This window comes from Quercus suber, unplaced genomic scaffold (assembly GCF_002906115.3).
Source record: "Quercus suber isolate HL8 unplaced genomic scaffold, Cork oak 2.0 scaffold_6, whole genome shotgun sequence".
Taxonomy (NCBI): Eukaryota; Viridiplantae; Streptophyta; class Magnoliopsida; order Fagales; family Fagaceae; genus Quercus; species Quercus suber.
Genome location: NW_027069472.1, coordinates 691,825 through 714,702, shown reverse-complemented (window position 1 = coordinate 714,702; position 22,878 = coordinate 691,825). Strand labels below are relative to the sequence as shown.

Below are 22,878 nucleotides of genomic sequence, written 5' to 3'. Positions count from 1 at the left end.
AAAAAGTTACTTTATCAATTATACCATACTATTTTATAACACACCCAACATCCCAAAACTCTATTTCTTTTTTCCATTTTATTTAAATATTCTTTTTTATTCCTTTTTTTTACTACTTCTCTTTTTCTCTTCCTTTTCCTCTCTTTCTCCCTCAACCTCTAGCACTAGCCACAATAGATAAAACCAAAACAGTTCAACACACAGTCACCCCCATAGCCACCACGCCACCACCAACACACAGTCACCCCCACATATCCCAGCACCACCCATCGGACCATCAAACCAAAACCAAAACCAAAACCACATTAAAAAATAAAATTAAAAAAAATTAAAAAAAAAAAAAAAAAAAAACTCATCAAAGTATCAGTTCAAACCAAGCCAAAACCCCACATATCCCAGCAAACCCATTTAAAAAAAAATTACCATCGGAGCAACCGACGAAGCCACACACACAACACACATCACAGCACAATCTTCGATTTTCGCCAATCCAAACCCACGCCACCACGATCTCCGTCGATCCAAACCCATGCACACACCCAGCGCCAGTCACGCCCAGATCAACCTAGAAACCCACCGAGAAACCCACCACCCAACAAATACCAAATCAGGACAATCACTTACCCAAACCACAACTTACCGATTTGTTTTCCGTTTCACTTAATGGAGATATCCCACAATCTACACCGATCTAAGCTCCATGCCGATCTGAGAGTGAGGACCGTTTGTTTCTCCAAAAAAAAAAAAAAAAAAACAACCTAAGCTCCGATCTAAGAATGAGGAAGGATAAAGAGACTAAGCCAGAGAGGGTGGGAAGAAAGTGAGGGAGGGAGGTTGAGATGAGATGAGATGAGAGGGAAGTGAAAGACAGAGAAAGACAGAGAGAGACAAGAGATGAGAAAGAAAAGTAGGAATAAAATATTAATATTACTTTTGGCATAGTGCTATAGTACCATCGTACATTTACGATGGTACTGTAGCACTGTGCCAAAAAAATTTACAATTTTTCATGTTTCCACTTCCAGTTGTTGAGACAAATTGGGCTTTAATGCTAAAATATGCTTACATTTGGCATTTGGCAGCCTAGTTGTGAATGCTCTTACTAAATTGATCAAATAAACTTTTTTTCCCTGAGAATAAATATAATAAACTTAGTTTACCAAAAAAAAAAAATAGAAGTAATTGCACTTTTAGTCCCTACATTTTGCATCTTTTCCATTTTCATCCTTAGATTTTCATTTCACTACTTTTAGTCCCTAAAATGAAAAATGCATTCCAGTTTGGTCCTTACTATTACTCACTTAACGGAAATTGCTAATGTGGCAAACGGAATGCACTGTTGGCACAATAAATGCTGATGTGGACATTAAAATAATATTATGAAATCTTTTAGTATTTAAAACATGACACTTCAGCATTTTAATTTAAAATTAAAAAAAAAATTCTAATTTAAAATTAAAAAAAAAATTCTAATTTATCAATTTTAATTTAAATGGAAAAAAATAATATAAATAAAAATTATTTCTACAAGCTCCAAGCTCTCTCTCCATGAATAATATAGAAATTAGAATTTCTAATCTCCAAGCTCTCTTTCTCTCGATGAAAATCTCAATCGCTTTCTCAAGGTGAAGGTGGAGGTAGCTGATGGTGATTTTGGGTGAAGGTGGATCGGAGGTGACTGAAGGTGGTTTCCATTGAAGGTGAGCTCTCTCTCTCTCTCTCTAAATCCATGGCTGAAATCCCAACTCTCTCTCTCTCTCTATCTAAATTCATGGCCAAAAACGTAGCTTTCTCTCTTTCTAAACCTTGGCCAAAACCCAACTTTCTCAGACCAAAAACCCTACCCTCTCTCTCTCTCAACCTTGGCCAAAAACCCAACTCTCTCTCTCTCTCTCTCTCTCTATCTAAATTTGTGGATATTTGTAGTTTTAGATCTTGGGTTTTGTTCATCGATTTGGGATTTGAGTTTTGAGTTTTGTGTTTGGTTTCTTAGAAAGCATAAGAAAATCTGTGTTGAGTTTTGTGTTTGGGGCCAAAAAATCTAGGTTTGAGTTTTGTCTTTGTGTAATTGTTGAATGTCTTTGAGTTTTGTCTCTACATAATTGATGAAAAATAACTAGGTTGAGTTTTGGGTTGGGTTCTGAAATTTTGTCTAAGTAGTTGTGGGTTATGATTTTGTTGATCTAGTTTTTCACCTTGTTCAAATTTGGTTGTAATTGTTATATTCATGGGTTGCTGTTAGCCTTTATGGTGTTTGATTAATTTTCTCAATGAACAAAGGTAATTGATTCCTTTCATTTATCTCCATTTGATTTTGAATGCAATTAGAAAATGCAATTTTTTTGGAATTAGTGTTAGATTCAAAGCCCAACTTAAGATTTGTTTTGTTTCTTTTCTATGTTTAAGAGAGAGAGAGAGATGAAGAGAGAGAAATCAACGAATTACCAGATCTAAATTCAAGTTTTTTTTTTTTTTAATTTGGTTTATGTATATATGTGGATTGATTTTGTTTTGTACAATATTCATTTATGATTTTTTTGAGTTTGATTTTCTTGTGTTCTTGTGTTTAATTTTCTGGGTTTGTATGATTTTTTCTGGGTTGTGCTCCTCTGTGCTCTCGATGAAGAGGATGTTAGATCTAAATTCATGAGTTTTTTATTTTTAGTTCTAATTTTTTAATTGATCAATTAAAATTTAAAATTCTAAGCTAACATGGATCTGATGTGGCATTTATTAATTAACAAATAAAATTTTTTAATATTATTTTAATGTCCATGTCAACATTTACTGTGCCAACAGTGCATTCTATTTGCCACATCAGCAATGTGTTAAGTGAATAACGACAAAGACCAAAATGGAACGCATTTTTTATTTTAAGGACTAAAAGTAGTAAAATGAAAATGTAGAGACCAAAATAGAAATTGACCAAAAATATAGAGACCAAAAGTGCATTTAAGCAAAAAAAAAATATAATAAACTTTTATTAAACTGATAAAAATATATGATATAACATATGTATAAAATAGTGTGTTGATGGGTTATTTGATTGTATTATTTATTATACATCCAGTAATTATTTGTCTAATTTTTAGAAATCTTCAATTTTTTATTATGCCAGTCATAAACTTAATAGGTTGTATTTTAATTTGAAAATCTAGGTCTATAAAAAAGTTATTAAAGTATCAATTTATTCTTAAAAATAAATGAAGATTGTGATTCATAAAATAATATATTTTTGGGTTCTAATGTTAAAACTTTGACTTCTAACTATTCTTCATCCAATAATACACATTTTGTATCTCACATTAAGTTATAAAGTAATTTTATTGTATATTAAATTAGTTATTGCCTCATAAGTTGCACGGATATTTTTCTTATTTGTAAATTTATAAATATTAATCTATAAACATTTAAAGTTTTTTTTTAACATATATATCCTAGAAATATATTAAGTACTTCATTATTCCTTTTTCTTTTTTCTTTTTTCTTTTTTCTTTTTTCTTTTTTCTTTTTTGAGAAAACAAATCATCATTTATAGAATTAAGGAGCTGATAAATCAGCAAAAACAACATAGTCTAAGTCTGGAGAAATATGTTCCATTAAAGCTAACAACAGAAAATAAAGACTCACTCTCTGGGCTAAGGAGTGTGCCACAGCGTTACCTTATCTCACAGTATGAGAGAAGGAAAAACTCCAAAAGAAGCTAGAAAAGAATGACATAAGCTAACCCAGATGACCAAAAGAATAACATATCTAGGGGTTGCATTTATTGCATTATTTTTTTACCTATGCTTTTCCATTATTTTATATATATATATATATATAGGGAAAAATGCTTAAAGACCCCTTAAACTTTGAAGCATTGGCCATTACACCCCCTAAACTTTTGTTTTAGCCAATTTACTCCTTAAACTTTGTATCTATGACAAATAGAACCATCCATTAGCATAACCGTTAAGTGACTAACGGAATTGTCATGCAAGTGCATCTCATTTTTAAAAAAAAATACGAAAAACAAACGTCCAAATTCCAAACCAACTGGGAGGGGGTGAGAAAAAAAAAACAAAGCAAAAGATACTAGCAACCATGGATAGAATCAAGACAACCTCATCCCATTGCAAATAAAGATTAAGCACAAGAATATACCAGATAGGATCAAACTTATTTAGAAGAAAATGCAGATCAGATCAAACTCTACTAGAAGAAATTGCAAACTAAGCTAAATGATTATCTGCTATCTCAAATTTAAATCAATTGTTATATGTATATTCAAAAAAATTGCAATCTGTACAAAAATTATAAATTCACGTACAAGCTCCCAAAATACATTTACAAGAAGCCACAATTATTTTTAGTCTCTACATCTCATCTCAGTTATTCAAACAACAGTATGAGGGTGGTTTCCAAAACCCAATTGAATTGGGTGATTTTATGCTCACGTGCGTGTCACGTGAGTATTCTGTTAGTTTATTAACATCAAATTAACTGAAGTACTAATTTGGCACATTGTGAAGTTGAGGAAGTAAATTAGCTAAAATAAAAGTTTAAGGGGTGTAATGGCCACTACATTAAAGTTTAGAGGGTATCAGGACATTTTTCTATATATATATATATATTATGTGCATGGCTCCAATGCAATATATATATATATATATATATTATTATACTTTGGGGCTGCCCTGTTCTATCACCGGTTTGGTGTTCATCCTCGACTTGGTCCTTTTGAGGCTCAACCTGGTACGCTACATCATCGAAGCTAACAAGGACCTCGCTTATGGTCCATCTGGAATCGCAGAAACTGGCTTCGTACAACTTCGGACAGCTATCCTCTCTCACAACTGCAAACCACAGCAGCTCAGATTCTTGATCTTTTCCAGCAGAACCAACCAACGCTCCAGCCCCGTAGCATGTCCACAACCACAAGTCTCTCTAGATGGTCTCCACCTCCAGCCCTTTGCTTCAAAATCAACTTTGATTGAGTGGTCTTTAAGGAATCAAACGAGGCAGGCTTGGGAGTAGTAGCTCGAGACAATAATGGCTTGGTCTGCGCCTCTCTCTCGGAGAAGATACCTTTCCCTCCCTCCTCTAATGATGTGGAAGCTTTGGGAGCTGGGCTTATCCTCGGAGAGTTTTGAAGGTGATTCTTTCGTGGTTATCGACACTCTTAATAGTAGGGAGGAATCACTGGCATCTCACGGTCATGTTCGGGAAGCAGTTCAACCTTCTTTAGGTTCTTTTTCTTTTATTTCTTTCTCACATGTTCGTAGAGTAGGAAATAATCTAACTCATATCCTAGCAAAACATACAAAATATATTAGAGATTTTTTGATTTGAATGGAGGATGTTCCATCCCACTCCATGACGTTTTTGCAGCCAACCATGACTGATTTTTTTTTTTCATTAATAAAGTAATGATGTCTTGACTCTCACAAAAAAAAAAAAAAACTCTTTATTGCCGGTGTTTAATAAAAAATTATTAAATTTATTTGTTTTTGTCAATGTAATTACCGTNATCCATGGCTGAAATCCCAACTCTCTCTCTCTCTCTATCTAAATTCATGGCCAAAAACGTAGCTTTCTCTCTTTCTAAACCTTGGCCAAAACCCAACTTTCTCAGACCAAAAACCCTACCCTCTCTCTCTCTCAACCTTGGCCAAAAACCCAACTCTCTCTCTCTCTCTCTCTCTCTATCTAAATTTGTGGATATTTGTAGTTTTAGATCTTGGGTTTTGTTCATCGATTTGGGATTTGAGTTTTGAGTTTTGTGTTTGGTTTCTTAGAAAGCATAAGAAAATCTGTGTTGAGTTTTGTGTTTGGGGCCAAAAAATCTAGGTTTGAGTTTTGTCTTTGTGTAATTGTTGAATGTCTTTGAGTTTTGTCTCTACATAATTGATGAAAAATAACTAGGTTGAGTTTTGGGTTGGGTTCTGAAATTTTGTCTAAGTAGTTGTGGGTTATGATTTTGTTGATCTAGTTTTTCACCTTGTTCAAATTTGGTTGTAATTGTTATATTCATGGGTTGCTGTTAGCCTTTATGGTGTTTGATTAATTTTCTCAATGAACAAAGGTAATTGATTCCTTTCATTTATCTCCATTTGATTTTGAATGCAATTAGAAAATGCAATTTTTTTGGAATTAGTGTTAGATTCAAAGCCCAACTTAAGATTTGTTTTGTTTCTTTTCTATGTTTAAGAGAGAGAGAGAGATGAAGAGAGAGAAATCAACGAATTACCAGATCTAAATTCAAGTTTTTTTTTTTTTTAATTTGGTTTATGTATATATGTGGATTGATTTTGTTTTGTACAATATTCATTTATGATTTTTTTGAGTTTGATTTTCTTGTGTTCTTGTGTTTAATTTTCTGGGTTTGTATGATTTTTTCTGGGTTGTGCTCCTCTGTGCTCTCGATGAAGAGGATGTTAGATCTAAATTCATGAGTTTTTTATTTTTAGTTCTAATTTTTTAATTGATCAATTAAAATTTAAAATTCTAAGCTAACATGGATCTGATGTGGCATTTATTAATTAACAAATAAAATTTTTTAATATTATTTTAATGTCCATGTCAACATTTACTGTGCCAACAGTGCATTCTATTTGCCACATCAGCAATGTGTTAAGTGAATAACGACAAAGACCAAAATGGAACGCATTTTTTATTTTAAGGACTAAAAGTAGTAAAATGAAAATGTAGAGACCAAAATAGAAATTGACCAAAAATATAGAGACCAAAAGTGCATTTAAGCAAAAAAAAAATATAATAAACTTTTATTAAACTGATAAAAATATATGATATAACATATGTATAAAATAGTGTGTTGATGGGTTATTTGATTGTATTATTTATTATACATCCAGTAATTATTTGTCTAATTTTTAGAAATCTTCAATTTTTTATTATGCCAGTCATAAACTTAATAGGTTGTATTTTAATTTGAAAATCTAGGTCTATAAAAAAGTTATTAAAGTATCAATTTATTCTTAAAAATAAATGAAGATTGTGATTCATAAAATAATATATTTTTGGGTTCTAATGTTAAAACTTTGACTTCTAACTATTCTTCATCCAATAATACACATTTTGTATCTCACATTAAGTTATAAAGTAATTTTATTGTATATTAAATTAGTTATTGCCTCATAAGTTGCACGGATATTTTTCTTATTTGTAAATTTATAAATATTAATCTATAAACATTTAAAGTTTTTTTTTAACATATATATCCTAGAAATATATTAAGTACTTCATTATTCCTTTTTCTTTTTTCTTTTTTCTTTTTTCTTTTTTCTTTTTTCTTTTTTGAGAAAACAAATCATCATTTATAGAATTAAGGAGCTGATAAATCAGCAAAAACAACATAGTCTAAGTCTGGAGAAATATGTTCCATTAAAGCTAACAACAGAAAATAAAGACTCACTCTCTGGGCTAAGGAGTGTGCCACAGCGTTACCTTATCTCACAGTATGAGAGAAGGAAAAACTCCAAAAGAAGCTAGAAAAGAATGACATAAGCTAACCCAGATGACCAAAAGAATAACATATCTAGGGGTTGCATTTATTGCATTATTTTTTTACCTATGCTTTTCCATTATTTTATATATATATATATATATAGGGAAAAATGCTTAAAGACCCCTTAAACTTTGAAGCATTGGCCATTACACCCCCTAAACTTTTGTTTTAGCCAATTTACTCCTTAAACTTTGTATCTATGACAAATAGAACCATCCATTAGCATAACCGTTAAGTGACTAACGGAATTGTCATGCAAGTGCATCTCATTTTTAAAAAAAAATACGAAAAACAAACGTCCAAATTCCAAACCAACTGGGAGGGGGTGAGAAAAAAAAAACAAAGCAAAAGATACTAGCAACCATGGATAGAATCAAGACAACCTCATCCCATTGCAAATAAAGATTAAGCACAAGAATATACCAGATAGGATCAAACTTATTTAGAAGAAAATGCAGATCAGATCAAACTCTACTAGAAGAAATTGCAAACTAAGCTAAATGATTATCTGCTATCTCAAATTTAAATCAATTGTTATATGTATATTCAAAAAAATTGCAATCTGTACAAAAATTATAAATTCACGTACAAGCTCCCAAAATACATTTACAAGAAGCCACAATTATTTTTAGTCTCTACATCTCATCTCAGTTATTCAAACAACAGTATGAGGGTGGTTTCCAAAACCCAATTGAATTGGGTGATTTTATGCTCACGTGCGTGTCACGTGAGTATTCTGTTAGTTTATTAACATCAAATTAACTGAAGTACTAATTTGGCACATTGTGAAGTTGAGGAAGTAAATTAGCTAAAATAAAAGTTTAAGGGGTGTAATGGCCACTACATTAAAGTTTAGAGGGTATCAGGACATTTTTCTATATATATATATATATTATGTGCATGGCTCCAATGCAATATATATATATATATATATATTATTATTTATAAGTAAATTATACCATATAATAAAGGAAAAAGTTTAGCTACAAAATTAGTTATAGTTTAAGACTATAACCTTACTCAATAAAATAAACACTACTGCATATTTTAAAGATCTAACAATAAAATTGCATGTTCTTTACACTTTTAATACACATGTCAAATTTTGTGACAATCGGATATTATTTACTATATGATCTATAAGCTTATATTTTATGCATAATTTTAAACTACAAAAACTTATAATTTAAACTATTTATTGATGACATAACTATTGATATTTAATTTTTAAGAAATTTTGCAAATATGGAGGATATAAAAAAAAAAAATGATGTAATCCAATAGTAGATTTATTAAAATTCACCTCCAATAAAAATATATTAAGTAGTTGTAGCCTAAAACTAAAATCAATTTTGTAGCTAAAATTTGACAATAAAATGTAAAAAGTTAATAACCTTGTTTTAATTGGTTGTTTAAACTAAATAATATGTAACATTATATATCACTTAACTTTTTCTATAGTCTTCTGTATTAAATTATAGTTCTATGATTTTTTTTTTAAAATAAGTAAATATATAAGATTTCTATATTTCATGAACTTCATATGACAAAGATTTTGTTAACATTTCTAAAATTCTTGAATCTACAAAAAAAGCCCTTAAAAAATAGAGAATATAAAAAGAGAGCTAGCAATAACTAATAATTGCATAAACCAATAAACAATTTTATTAAATTGTATTGAAAATAGTTACCAATAAATTGAAAAGAAGTACCATTAGGAATTTTGGGTGATATTCATCACAACCTAAACAAATTATACAATTGTTATCATTCTTTTTGTTTTTTTTTTTTTTTTTTGTTTTTTGTTTTTTTTAAAGTCTATGTTATACAATAAAAACCAATTGTTATTTCTTATTTGTCCGTATCTATATAAAATAAAATAAAATAAAAACCAATACATTGTATTTCTAATCACTATTTTCAATATTTGTTGCTGAAGAGAAGCAAGAATATCGATAGTTAGAGAAATATATGGTGTAATCAAACAACTGGTGAATTATTTAAATTGCAATTTTAACCATTTATAATTACATACAAAATGTGAAAATAAACATTAAAATGATTCCTAATGACGAAAAAAAAATCATTGTTAAATATAAAATCAATAATATTTCTTAATTAAATAGTATGTATTAATTCCTAATATAAAAACTTTATATGAAAATGAATTACAACGTTGTGAGGTAGAGGCCACCATAAGCCCTCCACCAACCATAATATAACCAACAACAAAAATCTTCTTCTTTTTTTTTTTTTTTAAGCATAATAATCTAAAATTGAACATTATGAAATTACATACCAATTCAATATCTTTTTTTTTGAGACAAACCAATTCAATATCTTAATCTATGAAAGGTACAACATAAAATTTTAGATCATTCCTTTACATGTAGCTTCAACAAAGTACCAAATTACCAATCCATAAAAAGGAAGAACCAATTTATATAAAGTGACCCCTCATATTTCTATGAATAAAAATAAGACTCATGATATATTGACATGTGAAATCAATAATACAAAAAAAAAAATCAACCAATTATATAAATGACAATGACAATAATATACACAATAAGAAAGTTAAGGATTGCTAGAATCTAACTTTACTGGTTTATCTTGAGAAAATCATAGTAACAGTATTTGGAATTGAAACAAAATACTAACTTGAAACAAAATCATAGTAACAGTTAAGGATTGCTCGATCTGCATATTTTACCAAGAAAAGAAACAAAATCTTAACTAATAACACATATATTTGGAATTTTTGTCAATGTAATTACCGTATCTTTATGTTTTTTTTTTTTTTTTTTGGAGAAAAGCATCTTTATGTTGTTTTATATATAGGGTTAGTGTTACTATGTTAGTGATTTTGCGTGCATGCCTTGTCTTCCACGGTCCTAGAACTGTGTTAGGGCTTTTCTATTACAATATAAAAGCAACTGCCCTCTCTTTCTTTAGCTATATCCAAGTCGTCAACAATAAACCCTACATAAACACCAGACAGGAAGAGACCAGCCTTATTCGTAAAACTACACCTAAGAATTATTTTCCTTTTTATTTTTTATTTTTTTCCTGTTAGGCTGTTAAATAGGGTTTGATGGGTAGTATAAGAGAGAAACCTGAGTTTGGGTTGGTTTAGTTTCCAGAGAATTTGTGAAAAGTTTTAGTTAAACTAATCAATGTCTTGGGCAAGCCTAGAAGATATCTACCTCCCTACTTCTCTTGCCAGCTATCTTGACAAGAAGGTTGTTCTTCAACTCCGAGATAATCGAAAATTGATTGGTGTACTTCGCTCTTTTGATCAGTTCGCCAATGTTGTTATGGAAGGGGCGTATGAGAGAAATATTGTTGGTGATCTTTATTGTGACATGCAGTTGGGTCTGTATGTGGTTCGTGGAGAGAATGTTGTTTTAACTGGCGAGCTGGACTTGGAGAGAGAGGAACTTCCCCAACACATGACTCGTGTTTCAAAAGCAGAAATTACTAGGGCACAGAAAGCAGAGAGGGAGGTTGTTCATCTTCAAAGATCCATCAGAAAAAGGTTGGAATTTCTGGATTTTGACTAGTTAGAGTTGCTAGTTCATACACTTGTTCACATGCTCAATCTCATCCACAATTTTGTAGCTCCTCACCAATAGTTTTGTAACTTGGTAACTCAATGTGCTCTTTAGGGTTCGGATACTTCTTTTTCTTTTTTCTTTTTTTCCTTCTCATTGTTATAATTATCAAATCAATTATCGATAAAAAAAATTATAGTTGGTTTTTTTTTTTTTTTCTCTTTTTCTTTCTCTTTCTTTTCTATATATATAGTTGAAGAATGTAACAAATTAAATCTCTCACACACTTCTTTTTGCACTTTAATTTGTTACTTTTTAAAAAAATTTATTTCAATCTTTTTTAGTTTTGAAACTAATAACTTTTTACTTTTTAAAATTTTGGGGGATTAATTTGTTATAACCCTTAAATTAAAAGTTTGAAATTTAATTTATATATATATTCTTTGCCTAAAGAGGAATTTTGATATTGGAATGTGGATTGGTTTAAAGATTGTGAAGGCAGCTATGTCACTTAACAACTCTTGGATTTAACCGTAGAGTGTAATCATCCTAGCGGGCTTATGCAAAATAAAAATAGAAAGATAGAATTCATACCCCACCCCCTCCATTTGTTGATTTGTTGTGGGCCTTAGCAAAGTCAATTTCAGCAAGTGGTTCTATATATGGCTTTACTGCTTTTGACATTGAATTTTTTTGTGGGTTATTCTGATAGTTTTGGGGCTGCCATTGATAGTGATGGCTTGACCTTTTGGGCTTAATTGAGATTAATGCCAGGTGTCCACTTGATTAGTTTCATGGGTTAGGCCCACAGGTTGTGTGTTTTGTTTCATGGCTCATGTTTGTACTTTGAACACCCACGTTGGATCGAATATAAGGCTTTAAGTAATGGCCCAATTTGAATGGGTCTTGGGTTGGAAATTCAATACTTTTAATTAAAAAAGGCCTTTGGGGACTTTTTTTTGGGCCCAACTGCAGGGGTTTATTCCCATGGGTTGTGGACTGCAAAAATGGTGCTTTGGACTGAATTTGTGGGCTCTTAGCCTTGCTGGGTTGCTGTCCAGAAAATTGCCTCTTTAGCACCAGTTAAAATTTTCCTGAGGTTATTGAATCAGCTCAAATTTTTGGGGTTCAGTCTTAAAAATTTTTAAAACATATATATAAAAAAGATTTTTTTTTTTTTTTTCCTTTTCAAAATTTTGGGAGGTCAAGAACATATTGTGGCTTGTATACATATGTGAAACTCCCTCCTAAAGACTTGAACCCCAACTCTTACAACCCCTCTCTCACCCACAAAAACTTTGTACTTGTGAAATACTATCACTAAAAATTATAATATTCTTACCATTCCTTATTAAATGACATTTTTTCGGGTATTACAAAAACAAAAACAAAACAAAAAAATTAACTCTGCAAAATATTTGATTTGTGACAAGGACATGCTGGATTAATACCATCCAGGCCAACAATTTGCTACATTTCTTTCCTTGTCTTAAATGGCCTAAAGAAATATTTCTTAATTTATTTGGAAGTCACCCAAGAATATTGGTTGGGATTTTTTGTAATAATACTGCATGGAAGGTGGGCAGGTAGTGGGATTTATGTGGGTGTACTTCAAGGACATGAAATATTTATACGAGTTACTACAGGCACGTCCCTCATAAAACAATTAGCTGTGTTTATAATGGTTGGCTTTATGGATTGAACAGCTAGATATAACCTAAGGTTGTCCTATCAGAAAGAACAATAGAACTAAACAAATAAATTAAGAAATATATGGGATTAGTCTCAAGTTCTTGCCAACAATGTGAGGATCTATCATATTAGAAATTATGGTGAGCGATGTGCAAGTCAATGTGACAAAAATTATTATTATCTAATTAAAAAAAAAAAAAAAAAAAAGGTATTATCATGTATTAACAAGAATATAATTTGTCAACGGCAAAGTAGTCAATGTGACAAAAATTATTATTATCTAATTAAAAAAAAAAAAAAAAAAAAGGTATTATCATGTATTAACAAGAATATAATTTGTCAACGGCAAAGTAGCCTCACAGAAATTTTCGTTTTGTTGAGGTAGGTGGCTTCCAGGGATGGCGCCACCTTATGGCCGGCCAGGGTGGTCCTGAAAAAAAAAATTATACATAAAAATTTAAAATTTTATATTCATCTACCTTTAAAAAAAAAAAAAAAATTGGAAACACCTTGAATTTTTTTTATGCCAATAAAATTAAATTTTGGTCCATAATTTGAGTAACTTAATAATATATTAAGGTCTTTCAAGTAAAAAGAACCACATACTTTTATATTCTTTTAAGTCTATACTATAGCTTTACTTTTAGTTTTTTTCTCTACCTAATACACTATCATTATACGACTACTTTTTCTCAAAAACATTATAATATATATTATACAACTAATTGGTCAAAGTCACGTAAATTTAATTTTTTTTAATTGTACAACTACTTTTCTTTTTTCTTTTTCCGATAATTTTGATTAGAAAAAAATAGTAGTTTTAGTTAATTAAGTGAATAAACTTAAAAAGTTACTTAATTTTTATATAACATCAATTAATTCATTATATATATATATATAATAAACTTTTATTTTTATGAATATAATTAAACATGTGATTGTCCATTCTAAGGAAATTTGATTAAATTTACACGAAAAGTGTCACTAAATATTATGTTTTTACATTTTTCTATCATATTATTAGTAATAAAATTATTATATTTTTATTTATATAATTTAAAATTTTATTAATTATATTATTTATAACATCACTGGTTCGACCATCGGTCGAATCTCGGTCCAACCAAAAAACCAGTAACCAGTCCCTTTTCTGGTTCTTTCACCATTCTGGTTTATAAAACCATGAAAAAATACCCACCAAAAAAAAAAAATAGAATGAAAATCTGGAAAAAAAAAAAAAAATTATAGTAAAACCACTAATAAGGCCCAAACCAAATGCCAATAGAAAAGCCCAGTACAAGATCAATCTCATCTCAGACTAAGAGTTTAAGACTATCACTACTCCAACACCAACAAGATTACGTTTTTAATTCAACAAATATTTTTTTTTTTAAATCCTCACTGCCTCTGTGCCTCGCAGATTCACAAGTCATTAAACAATTTAAACTAAAACTAAATCAAACCTAAAGGTTAAAAGGAAACAAGAAACTCACTTACCCTCCCCAGCCATTGCCACCCATCCCTGTTCAACAACACTAACAACAACCATAACTAAACTCCACAAGGTTTATGTTGTAAAACTTTATGTATTTGCATGTTTTTTTATTGTTGTTGTTCTTGTTCTTGTTGTTGTCAATATATAAATTTTTCTTTTTATTAGATTGTGTAATTTATGCTTCTTGAGAAACACCCTGGAAAAAATTCATGGGGCTGCCACTGGTGGCTTCCATATGCTTGAGAGAGGGTGTACTTGGGTTGGGTGGTGTGGAGTTAAGAACTTGATAAATACTAATATCAATTGATTTGAAACTAGCTCATGGACACCTAGGACATACTAGGTGTACCCAATCATATCTTCATTTTTTTTAATATATAAAATTTAGGCTAAAATGCAATATTCACTCTCTATGTTTCACTAAAATTCATTTTCAGTCATCTAACTTTTTTTTTTTTTTGTTTATTTCAGTCCTCTAAGTTTCAAATTTATTCAATTATGATCTTTCCATAACCCCAAGGGGTTGCTTAGTGGTTCCTAAGTCCTCATGATATCCATAAGATCTTATGTTTGAAACCTCTTGTTAGCATCATGAGGCCACCCCCATGGGAATCCTCTCTATAATTAGGAATGGCAACAGAGTGGGTTTCCTATTCCCCTCCCCCGCCCCACTTCCTCTTCAAGGCAATTTTTTTTCCCCACCCCATTCTAGCAAGTCCCAAAAGCGCCCACCGATACCCATCCTGCCACACCAAAATTTTTTATATATAATTTATTAAAAGTTTATTTTGAATGCATTACATTAAAACTCATAAAATATTAATAATAATAAAAAGTTCTAACATTAAAAAACATTCTCAAAGTATAACAATACAACAATTCAAGTAATAAGAAGTACAAAGACAATTCAAACATAGCATTACAACAATTAAAAAATATAAGCAACCTAAATATTAAAACATAAAAGTATAAATTCAATAATACAATATTAAAAAATATCATAAATGTAACTTTGGGCCAGGATCTTAACTTTTGGGTGGGCCCATGTAATTTTTTTACATACTCTAGTGCAAATTTGAAAAATTTCGAGGGCCCATGAGCCAGGTGGCTCCGCCCCTACATATGCTTGAGAGAGGGTGTACTTGGGTTGGGTGGTGTGGAGTTAAGAACTTGATAAATACTAATATCAATTGATTTGAAACTAGCTCATGGACACCTAGGACATACTAGGTGTACCCAATCACATCTTCATTTTTTTTAATATATAAAATTTAGGCTAAAATGTAATATTCACTCTCTATGTTTCATTTAAATTCATTTTCAGTCATCTAACTTTGTTTTCGTTTATTGCAGTCCTCTAAGTTTCAAATTTATTCAATTATGATCTTTCCATAACCCCAAGAGGTTGCTTAGTGATTCCTAAGTCCTCATGATATCCATAAGATCTTATATTTGAAACCTCTTGTTAGTATCTTGAGGCCACCCCGATGGGATTCCTCTCTATAATTAGGAATAGCAATAGGGTGGGTTTCCTATTCCCTCCCCCACCCCACTTCCTCTTCAAGGCGAGTTTTTTTTCCCCACCCCATTCTAGCAAGTGCCACGATCCCAAATTTTTTCCTTTTCAAAATTTTGGGAGGTTAAGAACATATTGTGGCTTGTATACGTATGTGAAACTCTTTCCCAAAGACTTGAACCCCAACCCTTACAACCCCCCTCTCACCCACAAGAACTTTGTACTTGTGAAATAACCATCACTAAAAGTTGTAATATTCTTAACATCCCTTATTGAATGACATTTTTTTGGGTATTACAAAAACAAAAATAAAACAAAACAAAAAATTAACTCTGCAAAATATTTGATTTGTGACAAGGACATGCTGGATTAATACCGTCCAGGCCAACAATTTGCTACATTTCTTTCCTTGTCTTAAATGGCCTAAAGAAATATTTCTTAATTTATTTGGAAGTCACCCAAGAATATTGGTTGGGATTTTTTGTAATAATACTGCATGGAAGGTGGGCAGGTAGTGGGATTTATGTGGGTGTACCTAAAGGACATGAAATATTTATACGAGTTACTACAGGCACGTCCCTCATAAAACAATTAGCTATGTTTTTAATGGTACTCCCTCCTTTCACATGAATAGTAGGTTCCACTAATTAAATTCATGATGAGATACACCATTCATGTGAGAGAAGGGAGTACGCATTTATGGTACTTCGAGAATATCTAATAATTTTACCTAAAAAAATATTTCTTAATTTATTTGGAAGTCACCCAAGAATATTGGTTGGGATTTTTGTAATAATACTGCATGGAAGGGGGGCAGGTAGTGGGATTTATGTGGGTGTACCTAAATTTAGGACATGAAATATTTATACAAGTTACTACAGGAACGTCCCTCATAAAACAATTAGCTGTGTTTTTAATGGTTGGCTTTATAGATTGAACAGCTAGATATAACTTAAGGTTGTCCTATCAAAAAGAACAATAGAACTAAACAAATAAATTAAGAAATATATAGGATTAGTCTCAAGTTCTTGCCAACAATGTGAGGAGGATCCATCATATTAGAAATTATGGTGAGCGATGTGCAAGTCAATGTGGCAAAAATTATTATTATCTAATATAATATATAAAAAAAGAGTATTATTATGTGTTAACAAGAATATAATTTGTCATGAGAAAAGTAGCCTCACAAAAATTTCGTACTGTTAAGGTAGGTGGCTTTCATATGCTCAGGGATATAGCCAAGAATAATTACTTAGGGAGGCTGGGTTGTAATAAAGATATACTAAATATAATTCATTAATTTATTGGATACAAAATTATCAACTTTCATATATCATCATATACTTGAACATTAATAAACATGAAAAATTATCTAGTTCAATGTAGACATACAAAAAAGAACATTCACATCAAATCATGCCTAACGACGATTTTTCATGAAATAAAATTCATCCATTATTGTCTCTACAATGAAATTCTCTGCAATTTCCTTCTTTATATAAACTATCATATTATCTGCCAAAAGCTCACCTCCATTCTATTGCAAAATCTTGTTTTTAACAGCTTCATAACTAAGAAAGCTCATTCTGTAGTTCCTGTAAAAACTGGAAGAGTCAACACAAGATGAATAAGTATATCAATTAAAAAATAGATTTTAGGCTTTCCTAAAATTTTTAATCCCTTACATAACTCGGAAATTGTACTCATATTCTGAAAATATGGATATTTTATCACATCAAGCCCATAATGTTGCAATTGAGACTCCAAAAGTTCTCATTCTTGTTCAGTGAAATCTTGAGGATAATATTTCTTAACCAAATTGCATATATTAACAATTTTGAATAATCTAAAAGCATCCTTGGGATTTAAAGTTGAACTAAGAATGACAAGTTCCGTTATTTGCTCACAAAATCTACTTTTCAATTTTTGCAATTGAAAGTCTATTGCAACTGTAAATATGTCAATTCTAAAATGATGTTCTATTGTATAATCTTCATCTTGACGACGATATCTACCTCGAGCTTTAGAGTAACGAGCATTCATATCAGGAATATCAATTTCATGTTGCTCACAAAATGATATAGCACTAACAAGTAAAGGCTCCCATCCATCATCTCTCAGCTTTTGAATAAGTGATTTTGTAGTTGAAACTAAATGCATGGCATTTAAAAGGTCTTGAGAATGTTGTTGCAAAGCTTGACAAATAATATTAGTAATTCCCATTATCTCTTTCATCAAATGCAAGATTAAAATAAATTCAAATGATGTTAACACCTGATAAGCTCTCTCAGCATCACCGTGTTGTTTATAGTTAGCCCCTTCCTTAAAGATAGTGTTGATAACTTTGTAAGTAACATCAAACATTTTAATCAAACTACAAATAGATTGAAAATGAGATCCCCACCTAGTATCTCCGGCTTGTTCCAAATTACCAATCTAGTTTGCACATTTTCCAGTCTCAATTTCATTAGAAATAATCATATTCTTAACTTGTTCTACTTGAGCATGTTGCAATTCATCATTACGCTTATTAGAACCACAACAATATTGATAATATTAACCAAATGATCAAAGAACTGATGAACATCTTTTGCTTCTCTAGATTCTATAACTAGAGCTATTTGCAACCTATGAGCTATGCAATGTAAATAATAAGCATATGGGCAATCTTTAAGAAAAAGAGTTTGTAATCCATTCCATTCACCACGCATGTTACTAGCCCCATCATATCCTTGACCTCGAATATTTTCAATGTGGAGGTTGTAATGAGAAAGGACAGCACATATCTCATTCTTTAAAGTCAATGCAGTAGTGTCTCTAACATGCACAACATGAAAGAAACACTCTTTAATGAAACTTTCTTTATCAAAAAACCTCAAAATGATGGCCATTTGCTCTATCTTTGACTCATCTCGAGCTTCATCAACTAGAATGCAAAATTTTGCATCTCTAATTTCTTCACGAATAGCATTTCGCACTTTACTAGCTAGAATATGCAAAATCTCCTTTTGAATTGTGGGTGACGTATATTTGGCATTCCATGGAGCATTTTCCAAGACAACTCTAGCTACATTTTCATTGAATGTTGATGTGTGTTTTATCAATTCAATAAAGCTACCTCAATTTTTTGAATCAAGGCTTTTATCATGGCCTCTAAAAGCACAAGCTTGGAATGCTAGCCATCAAGCACACTCTATTGAGATCTTGAGCCACAATCGATTATTCTCCATTTCTTTTGATGTTTGTTTCTCAACTAGTTTGTCAATATGTCTTGAATAATTTATTAGATCCTCACAACATTTCTCAGCAATTTTATGTGGTGTATTAGGATCTTTCCCCTCATGACCAATTAAAGAACAATTCATTCCATCATTCACCTTTTTCCAATTATTAAAATCTTTTTTAGTGAAGGCATTTAATCCAAGACGACCTGTTGGTTTCTTACGAAAAAGGTAGCAAGGTAGACAATAGATTGAGTCTGTTGAAGGTGAGTATTCCAACCAATTTGAATGTGATTCAAACCACAAAGATTGAAAAATACAGCAATAATTTTTCAGTCCTTTGTATGGGTACTTTATGTCTCTAGGTTGATATGGACCGATTATGAGATAAGCACATCGAATTTCATCTTGTTCGTTGATAGGGAATTCATATATTTGTTTATGTGATCCTGGATCACAATTTATCCCTTTAGATTCAATTCTTGAACATTTGGAAGGACGCTCATTAGGCATTGAAGGATTAACATTTGTTTCTACAGTAGTCCTAAGTTCTCAATGACTAATATATTTTTTATTAAAGAATGCATCAATTTTTTGTCATTTGCTCATTATTTGACACCTAATTTCAATCCCAAAAATAAATAAGTAAATAAAAAATTATCAATTCAACAAATGATAAACTAATTTGGGAGAGAGAGATAATAAATTATCATATAAAATTTATTCTTACATGAATTATAATATAAATACACCTGTAGTTAAGTAATGACCTTTTAGGATAAAAAAACTAAATGAACAAATCAATCAAAAGTATAAACAAACAACATAAACCAAATAAATTTACAACACCCCACTACCATGTATAATGTAATGACTAAAAACCAAATACACAGACTCTGTGACAGACTCACGGCCCTCGCCCCAATTTCCTTCCATAGATTAATTTTTTTTCATTTATAATTTACTTACTTTACTACCTAACTACACAATGCAAGCCCCACCCAGCCCCCACTCAAAGGACAAACAACACAAAAGCCAAAAGGTTGGTCTAAGTCTCAGAGTCAATGGATCAAATAATAAAGAATACAATAACAACAAACACAAAAAGACAAAAGACAAAGTCAAATAAGTATAAATTGCTTTGCTGGCAAAGGGAAATCACATACACATATTTGATATTTCTATTCTATTATCAGTATTTAGTTCAGTTGTAGAGAAATAGAGGGAGAAGTTAAGTAAAGAACTGAGATGAGAATGAATGAATGAGATACCTTGAGGAATTGAGGTGAGGGCTTGAGTTGAGGTTGAGGCAATGAAGGCTAGTTTAGCAAGCTGGTGGAGGTAGGCAGCGTCACGGTAAGCCAGCAGGGAGATTGTTTCTAAGTCAGTCAGGCAGAGGCGTGAGTGTGATAGTATTGGATTTGGAGGCATGAACTAAGAAGGTAAAAAACTAATGCAAAGGCGTGAGGATTGAAGTCTAAAGATTGTTCTTTCTTTTATATTGTTGAGACGATGAGGATTGTTCTCTCTTTTTCTTTTTTTTCAAACAGTGAGAATTGAATGCCTTTTGTTTGTGTTTAATTAGGTATTTTAGATTTTGGGATTTGGGCTGGGTTGGAAGTGTCTATGGTTTAGAAAATAATAATTTTGTTTGCTTAGGGAATTAGGGCTGGCTGGTGGGGCTGGATCTGGGCCAAGTTTTTTGCTTAATTTGAAGTTGTATTGGACTAGAACTCTAGAAGAATGGTTGAGAATAATATGGGGAGGGGGGGGNGTTTATTTCAGTCCTTTAAGTTTCAAATTTATTCAATTATGATCTTTCCATAACCCCAAGGGGTTGCTTAGTGGTTCCTAAGTCCTCATGATACCCAATAAGATCTTATGTTCAAAACCTCTTGTTAGTATCTTGAGGCCACCCCCATGGGATTCCTCTCTAAATTAGGAATGGCAACATGGTGGGTTTCCTATTCCCTCCCCTGCCTCACTTCCTCTTCGGGGTGAGTTTTTTTTCCCCACCCCATTCTAGCGAGTCCCACAAGCGCCCACCGGTACCCATCCTGCCACACCCAAATTTTTTATATATAATTTATTAAAAGTTTATTTTGAATGCATTACATTAAAACTCATAAAATATTTATAATAAAAAAAAATAAAAATAAAAAAACAAGTTCTAACATTACAAAACATTCTCAAAGCATAACAATACAACAATTCAAGTAATAAGAAGTACAAAAACAATTCAAACATAGCATTACAACAATTAAAAAATATAAGCAACGTAAATATTAAAACATAAAAGTATAAATTCAATAATACAATATTAAAAAATATCATAAATGTAAAGTTAGAAGGCTAAAAACACATATGTATGTCTTATAAAATTATTAAAATATTTTTTAATTATATAAATATAAAAGGGGCGGGTGCAGGGGAAAATGTTAACCGCATCCCCACCCCATTGGTTATGCGGAGCGGGTAAAACCCGTCCATTAAGGTCGGGTGACACGGGCACGAGTTTAAGTTGTCATCCCTACCTATAATAACTTGGTGCATGTGAGATGGGGGAACTACATATACTCGAGGGGATAATCAAATATTCGAAGAGGTCTGGACACCCTCATTTTTCCCCCAAAAAAAAAAAATTATGATCTCTCCATCAACTTCTATTAAATGTTATTGTTACTTGTCCAAATTTTTAATTTTTTTCTTCAAATTTTTTAAACTAAAAAAATCCAATTAATTATTGAAAAGAATTTTCTAAAATTATTAAAAAGAATTGATGGAGAAGCCTTAATTTTAACAGAAATTTACGGAATTTAAAACTTAGAGAACTAAAATGAACATAAACAAAGTTAGAAAACTGAAATAAATTCTAAGGAAACTTAGATAGTGGGTTTTGCATTTAAGCCTAAAATTTAAATACAATTCTTTAGATGCAATATATTAGGTTTTTCAATTATCTTCAAATGCATGGTTGTATTGAATTTAATTATTTTTAAAAAAGATAACATTATTTATATTCCATTGGTCAATCTACCATATGCTTGAAATAAATTAAAAAGCCTAATACATTGTACCTAAAGAACTGTATTTAAGTTTTACCCTAGATTCACCAATAAGTGTTTATCAAAAAAAAAAAAAGATTCACCTATAAGTTTCTAAATCCCAAGATTCCCAACCACTCAAAAATAAATACAAATCCTCTGTACTATTTTTTGTGTTCCACTTTATATTCCACCAATCACAACTTGTCATATATTTGTTTAACATTTCTTATAAAATAATTAAAGTTTAAAATGGAAAAAAAATGAACACATGACAAATTGTGATTAGTGCAACATAAAATGTGGTACAGAGAATTTTTATTCCTCAAAAGTAACGCATATCGGATAAATTAAATATCAAAACAAAAAAATGAATATAATGCTATTGTACAAACATTAATTTGAGAATGCTGAAATTCTCCTACCTTATACGAGTCATTTTCAACATCAATCTTAGTAGCAATGCTATTGCTTAGTATTTATTTTCAAGCTTTCACCATCATTGTACACAAGGCTCACATGCAACTCCGAGTAGATTAAATAAGATATCCATATCTCTCTCTCTCTCTCTCTCTCTCTCTCTCTCTCTCTCTGTGGTAGGAATTCTCAGTTTCTCACACAAGGCATATACCCAAAATGGCTTATGTTAAAAGACAAATTTATAAATTACAAATAAAAGTCAAACAATTCACACTATTTTGCCCAAATCATACAAACCAACAATGGCCGACGAATTGCGGCACAAATTACGGTGACATTGTGACAACAACAATTGTTAGCATAATCCTAGGAGCCAAAAAAAAAAAAACACGGTTCGGCTGATTTTGATTACGCGTTATCTAAAGC

General features: G+C 31.1%; 1 protein-coding gene and 1 long non-coding RNA gene across 2 annotated transcripts; one reads left to right on the top strand and one right to left on the bottom strand.

The window, feature by feature from the left end:
* Positions 1 to 10,686: 10,686 nt before the first annotated feature.
* Positions 10,687 to 11,073, top strand: LOC111996709 (sm-like protein LSM1B). Its single transcript, XM_024028706.1, has one exon. The coding sequence runs from the start codon at positions 10,687 to 10,689 to the stop codon at positions 11,071 to 11,073; it is 387 nt and encodes a 128-aa protein (XP_023884474.1).
* Positions 11,074 to 17,076: 6,003 nt separating this feature from the next.
* LOC136067740 (uncharacterized) lies at positions 17,077 to 22,662 on the bottom strand. Its single transcript, XR_010629148.1, has 2 exons — positions 22,458 to 22,662; positions 17,077 to 17,371 (listed from the first exon to the last, which is right to left on the bottom strand). It is a non-coding gene; the product is annotated as an uncharacterized LOC136067740 (long non-coding RNA).
* Positions 22,663 to 22,878: the final 216 nt, after the last annotated feature.

Bases quoted from the DNA above. Each gene is read 5' to 3' on its own strand.
- LOC111996709 (XM_024028706.1), top strand. From the start codon at position 10,687: ATGTCTTGGGCAAGCCTAGAAGATATCTACCTCCCTACTTCTCTTGCC.